We start from the raw sequence: 10,501 nt of genomic DNA on the forward strand, positions 1-10,501 counted from the left end.
GTACCAATCCTCTACCACAACCTTGTTGTTGTGGCTAGGCTCACCTGCATTGCCTTGATCTGCCTATCGCCTATAGTAAGTGGCCTCCGCTTCATCTGCGACCTGAGACAAGAACACATTCTCCTTTGCCTCGTTCATGTGGCTAGGCTCACTTGTATTGCCCTGATCTACCTGTCGCCTATAGTAAGCGGCCTCCGCTTCATCTGTGGCCTCTACGGCTTGAGAGAAGAACGTGTCCTCATCCTCCTCCGCCTATAAGCCCACCTCTACTAGAGCGATGAGCTCGCTTAGTCTGCCAGTGTCATCCTCATCCTTCTTCACCTGCAAGCCCACCTCCGCTAGAGTGATGAGATCGCTCAACCTGGCAGTGTCATCCTCATCATTGTCCCCCTCATTGTCCAACACAATCAGAGATAGAACGTTGCGACCAGCTCATGTTCTGTGCTCATGTAAATTCTTTTCCACATACCTTGCATGGGCCACCTCTGTGGCATGCTTCCTGCTGCATCTAATCCCTTCATGTATAAAATGTAATAAGTTAGCAACGCGATTATATTACATATAAAAGAAGGCAACAAAAATAACAAGGCTTCCAATGACTCACTTGCACACAATACAACAACATGGTCATTCAAGACATGCATCTGTACTCTTTCCTCCTCCATTGCAGCCTTCGTTGTCCTCTCCTCCTCTAATGCCCTCTGTCTCTCCAGCCCCCATTTGTTAAGCCTGACACCGATCGGGTTATGAATACCGCTCTGTTTAGCAAACTCACGCATGTCCTTCTTCCGCTGTTTAATGAACAGGTCGACGTAGTCAGGTCCATATCTCCTCTTTTGTGCAATTACTTGCCTCCCCTTCAACTCATCCAAGAACCTAGCTTGACCATCATAAGATTTCCACTTGCATTTCCTAGTGCTCCGTTGAAACAAAAAATTAGATCATAAGTCTTAGCAAAAGAAAAAATACGATTTCATATTTTCCACAACAATAACCAACCTCATCATAGTCAACCATATGGCCGCGATAATGGCCTATTCCAAGCTCCGAAGGGACTAGGCCATAGTTGGATTTAACACCACATTCACACATGACAGGTGGTGCTTTGAAAATTACTCTTTCTTTCTTCTTTTCCTTTTCCTTTTCCTTTTCCTTTGGCGACTCTGGCCATTGATTCTTAGGACCATAGACCACTCCTTGAAATGACACTTCGCAAATGCAAACACCTAAAAGAGGTGACATCAGTACATGAACACCTATAGCTCAACATTTTAACAGATACACTGTCCACTTACTTCATGCTTGTTTGGACACGCAAACTCCAATGTATTCTCAGGGTTTATCACACCTTGATCTTCGCAATAGCACAGAGGAGGTTTCTCGAGTTGTCTAACTATGGTTAAGTACTTCTCCTTAGCCGTCATTGGTGGAGGGTTAGGGGGAGGTGGAACCCACCGCTCGAAGTGCTCACGTGGATGTCTCCCTCTCCAACAATCGTCGAAAAGGAGGTACCTTGGGTCAAACTTGTCTACACCATCGATCCACTGAAAGAAAAAGCACCTCTCATGGGCCTACACAACAAGATTTCAACAAAATATTAGTAACCTAGTAACACAAATAAAGAAAAAAACATACGAAAAGAATTACTTACATTAAAACGATTGCATTTGTAGAAGCAACGAACCGTTGTGTCCGGATGTCTCGATTAAAACATGTCGGCCGGACGACCATAGTCACAGTTAGTGACAGGGAGATCAGGAGGGATGGGGGCATCTTTGCTAGACTTGTCGTGGTATAATTCTCTAGGATGACCCCGTTTTCACCACAACTGCTCCTGATACATGTCTTGCATCTAATAAAACGGTTGTAGTTTAACATCAATCAAAACATCGCAAATTAATATAAAGGAGAACCATTTGCATTACAACTAAAATAATACCACCCACTAAACATGGTAACGTGCTTCTAACTAACTAATTAACCTTAACAATGACAAAATCGAACTAATATTTTTCTTCAAACCCTAGCCCAAATATATTTATCCTCCAAACCCTAGCTACCATTCATAATCTTTGAATCCACCATTGAAAGGTCCTTGTTTGGTTTTGGTAATTGAGTGACAACTTAGGTGGACTAATTGTGTTTATGTGAGATACATAGGTGATTAGTCCATAGGTACATGTGTATGAGCAACATATGCCATGGAGGTGAAAATGGCTTGGAGATGTTGCAAAGCTCACACATGTGATGATGAAGGAGCTTATTGCACATGAGACATGACATTGAGTCATGTGATCAAGGTGGAGAAGATCAAGACAAGACTTGGCTTGATAGACCGGTTGCAAGCGTGAAGGGCAAGTCAAAGGCTTTGGAGTGATAGACCGCGTGGCGGTGAAGCTTGAGCAAGACTTGGCGCCGATGGACGATGGCAACGGTGAAGAGCAAGTGAAGTCAAGATCGATGAACCAATATGATCACGTGATGATATGGAGTGGATCATATCATTGTTGATCGTGTTGGTGCATGTGTTGCATCGACATTGAAGGAGATGGAATGAAATGCGTAAGGCAAAGGTATAACCTAGGGCATTTCATTTCACCGGTCATAGGTGTGTAGAGAAGTTTATGACCAGGTTTAGGATAGATGGCCATACTATCAAGAGGGGCAAACTTGTTTGCATATCGGTCATCTAGTGCCACTCGAGTGATCTAACTTTGCATCGTCGCTAGGATCGAGTGGCGTGACAAGTTGAGTGGCGAACATCCTTTGGGAAATGATTGTGAAAAGCTAACACACATACACATGGTGGTGTACACTTGGTGGTGTTGGCACATTTACAAAGGAGGCATTTTCGGAAAAATAGAATGCCTATTTTCTATTGCGCCGGATGTAAATTCATGTGGTTGGCACATTAGAGCAAGGGTGAAGAAGTTAGAAGTGAAAACGAGTTGATCGCGAAGATGCTGGTGTCGGTCAACTGACCGGACGCTGGGTCTAAAAGCATCGGATGCTGGCTGGGTGCGTCCGGTCAGGCTGATGTATGATGACGCAGAAGCTGGAGTGTGACCGGACGCTGGGCTGCGTCCGATCATGTGCGACCGGACGCGTCCGGCTTACTGGAAACGACCGGACGCTGAGGATTCTGCGTCTGGTCAGTTGAAGCTGCTGCGTCCGGTCAGGTCAAGTGACCGTTGGAATCGGGACACGTGGCCGTCTGCGGGCGACCGGACGCTGAGGTCCAGCGTCCGGTCAACACGACCGGAGCGTCCGGTCGGCCCGATTTTTGCCCAGTGAAGGGGTAACGGCTAGTTTAGCCCTTGGGGCTATAAATAGAAGTGGCCTTCGGCCATGGCTGGTGCTGAACACCTCAAGGGACTTAGTGTCCATGCTTGTGAGTGCTTGGGAGCCCTTCATCACACATATACTTGATAGTGATCATTCGATTGTGTGAGTGAGCGATTCTAGTGCGATTGCATCGTGAGGTTGCATCGAGTGGCACTAGGTGATCGAGTTGCAAGCCGGTGGTGCTTGTTACTCTTGGAGGTTGCCACCTCCTAGACGGCTTGGTGGTGGTCTCCGTCGAAGCCCGCAAGAAGCTTGTGCGGTGCTCCGGAGAAGTGCCTGTGAGGGGCATTGTGCTCGCCCCGCGGGAGTCGCGAAGAGCAACTTTAGTAAAGCGTGTCGTTGAGCTACCCTCACTCAAGGGGTAGGTTCTTGCGGCGCCCGACGTGCGGGCTTAGCGGGTGATGCTAATTAGCCGCCGAACCACCAAGTGAGCGGTCGACACAACGGGGACTAGCGTGTTGGCAAACACGTGAACCTCAGGAGAAAAATCATCGTGTCAACCTTGTTCTTCCCGTTGGTTTGCATCCCCATTACACAAGCTTGCAATTACTTTTATACATATTAAGCTTGTGTAGTTGCTCTTGTAATTAGATAGCTTGTGTAGCTTGCTAATTACCTTCTTGCTTGTGTAGCATAGAAGTAGCTCCCTTGCATGGCTAATTTGGTTTTAGTAACCTTGTTAGTCATATTGCTTAGTTTGTGTAGCTAAGTATTTGCGCTCTCTAATTAGGCATTGGTTGCCTTGTTATTGAGCATTGCTAGTGAGCTTTGTTAGCTTTGTGCTTTTGCTTACTAGCATGTGTAGGAGCTCCCTTGTTGTTTAAAGTACTAGTGGCATAGGTTTATGTAACATTGCTCCTAGAATTGTTTAGGAGAGCTCTACCTAGCCCGGCACCTTAGTTGCATGATTAGTATCTTTGCAAGGTGCTAGTGAACATATATAGAGGGGTGTAGTCTTGGCTAGACCAATAGTTTTAATTCCGCACCTGTTTCGGTTAGCCAACGTGATTAAGTTTCAAAAAGGACTATTCACCCCCCCCCTCTAGTCGCCATCTCGATCCTTTCAACCGTTCAAACGACAAATAAGAGCATCGTTACCGTGACCGAGGCTGAAGAGAAGCTTGGGGAAGGGAGGGAGGGAGACGGGCAGGGAGGGTCGGACGGCGGCAGGCTCCTGTGAGGCGGGAGGGGGTGGCGCGGGCGCCCTCACCTCTGTTCGACGTAAGGCAGAGAGAGGGAGGGAGGCTCGCGGCGCGACATTAAGTCGGCCCTGCCGCGTCGTGGGCAATGGTGCGGCATTGCCGCGCCAAGATGTGCGGCGCGACGGCGCCAGCCACATCATCGCCTTTGCCGCGCCGCCATACATGGCGCGGCAACGTTGTTTGGTCGCGCCTCGGCGCGGCCAAAAGTGTTAGATTTGAAAATAAAAAAAACAGTGTCAATTTTAAAAATAGTTTATAAAAAGTGTTAAAAAAGCAGCAACATGGTAGTACTCTTTAACTTCTAAAACAAAAACTTTTCTACGACGTGCGGTATAAATCACACTCGCACTAAATCAAAGATATATACGTACTGAATGAGTCGGTCAAACGTGACAGTGCGAAAAATGAAGGATTCAACACAACAGAAAATACTCATGCACTTGCTGCTGATAGCTATGACGTTCCTCTAGTACAGAATATATATTGCCGGCAGCATTTTTATTTCCTAAGTAAAGGCTCATACTGGCCGGACGTGTCATTGACTCGGCACACGCGCAAATTCAAACATTAACCATTTCATTTAAGTAAGATATAGGTAAAGTTATTTTTATCCAATAGAAATGGGTAAGGCTATGGGGATCCGTGGGCAAATCCTTAGCTTAATTAATCATCTATTAGTAAAAACAGGTGGGTCAGATCATGCAAAGACCGTTTGAGTTTTGGATTTCTAATGTGGGACTCACATATTAATCTTACTGTAGTAATATGCACAAAGTACCAACTGCTATATTGAATCATCCAACACATTTTATTTAATTTCGCTATATTTTTTAAGTACGAACGCAACATTTTTAATTCTAGGTGCCTAGCCCCTCTGAGCCCCTCCCTCCCCTCCACCCCTGCTTACACGCCGTGACAACCATTGCAAGGATACATAAGAGAGCAAGTTTTAACTCTAGTTACAAGTCTTGATCATATTATAGTTTGTCAAAATGCACGGTTGTGCCAAGCCTAAGATTCAAAATGAGCGTGTTTGGTTGTCCATTTCTGACATATCCTGGTTTCGTTCATGCGTATGAACTCAAAAAGAAGTTTGTCATGCAAATATACAGCTCCATCTCTCTGCTGGGATGACCATTTTGAGCTTCACTCGGGAACCTGGCTAGGCGAATGCAGTGCATAAGACATTGGCCCACATGTCAGTATCAAATAAATAGTATATGTATAAGCTCATACAACTAATGAACATTTTTACAGAGTATCGCATCTGTACATGTAGGTTACTACATCTATACATACAATTAACTAAACACTCTTCTTTTTAGGGTCACTTCGTCCACTTAACCGATCTCCATTCTCCACTTATATGCAACTCTACGAAATCTCATTTGATTTAATAAACACACACACCCAATGTAGTGTCGTTAGGCTGTCCAAGTTGATGGCCTGTTTTTTTGGTCTCTACAGCTCGTTTAGTTCACGAGCAAGGTTGTCAAGCACTCAAGCATCAGTAGCTAAGGTTCCTAAATCTAAAGAGTACACGGGAGTATGTTCTAGCTCAACGGGGCCTTGGCCTAATGGCGAACGCGCTTTGTGAGTGCAACCGGTGCTGTTCTTCGTAACCACAATGGTCGCTTTGTGAGTGGAAGAGCGAGATGGTACCCATATGGCCTGGACTCACTAGCGTTGGAAGCATTAGCCTGCAAGGATGGGGTACTGCTGGCTGCGGAGAGGGGTGTCCAGCGTCTGCAGGTTGAAACTGATAGCCAGGAATTGGTGAAGCTCTGGGAGACGGTAGACACTCAACGATCTAGTATATATCCGATTCTTAAGGAGATAAAAGACCGCAGTGCAGCTTTCTTTGATTTTTTCTTGACGTAGGCTAATCACTCTTGTAATCAAGTTGCTCATGTACTAGCTAGACAGGTCTCAGATGATATTAGGATGGGTGAGTGGCATTCGGCCCCATTCTGTACTCTTCATCTGCTGACACTGAAGATTGTACTATTCCTGATAAGAGAAAGATCGTCAAGTCGGAAAAAATCAAAAAAACAAAAAACCGGCGAACGCGCTCGACTCAGCCCAGCGCGGCTTCCCACCCCACCCAAGCCCTCGTTGGTGAGCCGACTCTACCACGTCTCTACAGCGGGAGCTGCGCGTGGTCAACCAAAGCCACACGAAAGCGACGACCAAGGGAGAATTCGCCCATTCCCCAAAATCCCCAACCCTCTTACCGGCGCAAACCCACGGGATCCGTCGCAGCACAGCCTCCAATTCACGCCGATGCCTGCCCCCGCGCCGTGGCCCGTGTCGCAGGACGTCGCCGCGCTCGCCGATCGCGCCAGCGCCCTCTCCCGCGCCGCCGCCGGGCCCCGGAACCCCCTGGGGGCCCTCGCGGCGGCGCTTCTCCGGATCCAGCCCGTAGCCCGCGAGCTCGAGCGCTGGAGGTGGCTCGCGCCCGGCGATCCTGAGCTTGCCGACCTGCACGCCTGGCTCTTCGAGCTCAGGGACGCGGTGGCCGACGCCGAGGACATCCTAGACGAGCTCCACCGCCGCCGCCAGGTCGGCCCTCCGCTCTCGGCCTGCGTATACGCCACGTTCCGTGGCCCCGGACGGAAGCTCAGGCGACTGGCGGAGAGGCTCGACCGCGCCTGCGACGATTCGGAGCGGCTGCGACCCGGCCGGGGCAGCGCCGTGGCGGGATGCGGTGTGCGGTCGCCGAACCGGGTAACCGGCTCCGTGCTCGCGGAGCGGAAGGTATTCGGGCGTGGGGAGGAGTGCGACTCCATAATCGCCAGGCTCGTCGATGGTTGCGAGGAAACATGCCGTTGGGTTGCTCCGGTTGTTGCGGTGGTTGGCCATGGAGGCATCGGCAAGACCACGGTTGCTCAGTGCGTGTACAACGATGCGAGAATCGAAGCGCGGTTCGATATGAGAGCTTGGATCTGCGTCTGGGATAGATCAGATGAGGCCGAGCTCACCAGGGAGATATTACAGTCCATTGGTTGTGCAGATGATACACTGTGTGATGATGGTCTGGCCAGTTTAGATAGTTTGCAGGTGGAGCTTGAGAAATTGGTTGCATCTAAGAGGTTCCTCCTGGTACTTGATGATGTTTGGATTGATGAGGGTAAAACCGAGAAAGAGAATAGGAGCGTGTGGAAGAAAGTGTTGGCGCCACTTAGATCTGCGGCAATCGGGAGCAAGGTCTTGGTGACCACTCGGATGAAGCTAGTAGCTGAGGTTCTGAATGCGGGTCATGTGGTTTCTCTTGACAGGTTAAGAAGCAGTGATTGTTGTTTGCTGTTGAAGGAAGTTGCTTTGGGTGGGCAACCCATGGATTTTCCACCTGAGTTGCAAGATATTATAGGAGCTATTGTTGCAAATGTTAAGGGATCACCTTTAGCTGCTAAAGCTATTGGGCAAATGATAAGTAGCACCAGGAGCACAAGGAAATGGAGAGCACTGATGAACACAGAAATTAGTGATAATATCATTATCTCCTCCCTCCAACTCAGTTACCAACATTTGCCGAGTCACCTCCAGCGCTGCTTTGCATATTGCAGCATATTTCCAACGACCTGGAGGTTTAATCGCTATGATTTGGTCAAAATGTGGATGGCTCTCGGTTTCATTCAACCACCAACAGACGAAGGGAAAGGGATGGAAGATTTAGGGCAAAAATACTTCGATGATCTTCTATCACGGTCCTTCTTTGGGACTGCAAATAAAGACCAGCAAACGTATTACTTCCTGGATGACCTAATGCACATTTTGGCGCAGCATTTCTCTGCTCATGATTGCTTGAAAATTAATGAGGACGTTCCTTTTGTGATTCCACCAACAGTTCGTCACCTGTCTATCTCAACTGATTATTTACCACAGCTCAAGAGCAAATACAGGTTGGGAAGGCTGCGGACATTGTTAGTTCTCAGAAGCCCGTCATTATCCTCAAGTCATTTTCCTAGGAAACTTTTGGCCAAATTTAAGAACTTGCGGGTCCTGGATCTTAGTAAATCTGATATTGCAGAATTACCTGAAACCATTAGTCAGTTGGTTCACCTCCATTACCTAGCTTTCAGTGGTATAACTAACAAACTTCCCAAGAGTACATACAGGCTTAAACCACTTGAGGTGCGTGATATACCTGTATTGCTATTCCATGATAATCATCCTGGCGGAGTTAGCAAATTTGTTACAGTTAAACATCCCAAAACATGCTGTGGAGTAAGGTCAATTAAGGCCTTGATTAGTGTGTAAGGCTACACATAAGAGTTGAACTCTATTCCTCTTAGGAGACAGTGTTATGGGGTAAAGGATTAACCTGCAAGGTTGTTTGGTTAATTAGGCAACCAGCTTCCTGGTGTGCTTCAGAATCAAACTTTACAAACAATCCCAGGAGGAGACATGAAGTGCAGTTTTTTCTCCAAGGAAAGAGCAACTCAACAACTTCAAGCTCTAGAATTTGTTTGAACTCAACCCGTTGCTGTGATTTGGTGTCAGAATTACTCCAATTTGGTGGATCAAGAATCTGGTTGTGCACATCCTTCAGAACTTTAAACAGTTACCTGTTGGTTTGTTTGCTGATTCCAGGTTGGTGGCACTCCATTTTTGTATCCTGACAAACATGTATAGTCTGTTATTTTTTTCTTTTCTTTTTTATTTCCCGTTTGTATGGTAATACCATTTGGTCAACTGATGTATTCACTATTGTTCCGTTCTTACAAGAAAAAAAGTAAAGATATGATACTTTGGGTTACATTCCGGATGCAGTTTTGCTTTGATGGCGTGTGAATTCTATTATGTGATCCTATGCATTGGATTCAACTTTCCATAGGTCATAGTGGATAGCAGGGTGCCTCCTTAATGTGAGGTGTCTCATAGCAAAGATAAGGCTTGTTTAGACAGAAAATGAACTACAAAGGGTCTATTGAGCCCTCACAAATTTCCTATCTAATAGCACTCACTGCCCAGACAGTAGAAATGCTATTATGAATCGAAGCAAATGCAACTTGCCTTTAAAGAAATTGATTTTTTTTAATCTATAACAAACCCCTGATGGGGCTTGGAATAGATATATACCGAGTAATAGTTGGGTCCGTTTTCGTTAGGGGTGTGGAATTAGGGGTATGTCCGTTGCAGTGTTAGTTGGGTGATTGGGTCCTTTTTCGTCAGGGGTGTGGAATTAGGGGTATGCCCGTTTCAGTGTTAGTAGAAGGTAGCTTTTTTTCCAATGGAAAGAAGAATAACTATTGTTGTTTGTTGTAGTAGAACAGATTTCATTTTGCTGATGGATAAATAATGTTGTTCACAGCTCAGGAAACTGCATCAGTTACAACCATTTGGGTACAATTTAGGGTTTAACATGTTGAAGCCCATCGATACATGTGTGATGGGACTGGTTTTAGTGGGCTGAGGTTTTAGGCTTGACCTTTTCAGTGTAGCCCATTAGCTGTCGTTGGGGTTTTTTGTTTTTTGGTCTCTTGACCATTCACTATCCCCTTGTAGCCCGATATTTCTTCTTCTTAATGAAATGGCACCAGCTCTCCTGCGTCCTCGGAAAATAAAAAGTATGGTTCTGTACGAGTTGTAAGCAAAATGACATCACATTTCACATCATATGAGAGCTTACAAATCTGAAGGTGACAACACCATCTTTGACAGAAGTATAAATGAAATGATACTTAAGTCAATGTGGGCACACAGACACAAGTGCATTACAGTACAAGTTTCAAAACACTAAACAACAGTTCTAACTGAGAAAAGCTGTTGGCAACTATGCTTCGTTCGGTATTCTTTGTCCTGCATGATAGGATTTCAGATACAAATTGTTAGCATCACTATGACGGAAGCCAGCTTCTTATCTGAAAATATTTTAACGGAAGGTGGATATTGTCAGCATAAATCCAGAAGACACCAGCCGTGCTATGACTCATTGATTTACCATTTTATAT

The 10,501-nt window shown here is 46.3% G+C and overlaps 1 protein-coding gene and 1 pseudogene across 1 annotated transcript; one reads left to right on the plus strand and one right to left on the minus strand.

The window, feature by feature from the left end:
- Positions 1-252: 252 nt before the first annotated feature.
- On the minus strand, positions 253-1,852 carry LOC136515683 (uncharacterized; annotated as a pseudogene).
- Positions 1,853-6,701: 4,849 nt separating this feature from the next.
- LOC136516770 (putative disease resistance protein RGA3) lies at positions 6,702-9,308 on the plus strand. Its single transcript, XM_066510253.1, has one exon. It carries the CDS (start codon positions 6,831-6,833, stop codon positions 8,805-8,807), a length of 1,977 nt encoding a protein of 658 aa, XP_066366350.1. The 5' UTR covers positions 6,702-6,830; the 3' UTR covers positions 8,808-9,308.
- Positions 9,309-10,501: the final 1,193 nt, after the last annotated feature.

Source organism: Miscanthus floridulus, chromosome 17, assembly GCF_019320115.1.
Source record: "Miscanthus floridulus cultivar M001 chromosome 17, ASM1932011v1, whole genome shotgun sequence".
NCBI classification, from domain to species: domain Eukaryota; kingdom Viridiplantae; phylum Streptophyta; class Magnoliopsida; order Poales; family Poaceae; genus Miscanthus; species Miscanthus floridulus.

What these genes read in the sequence shown, in the direction of transcription:
- LOC136516770 (XM_066510253.1), top strand. Translation starts at nt 6,831, where the DNA reads ATGCCTGCCCCCGCGCCGTGGCCCGTGTCGCAGGACGTCGCCGCGCTC.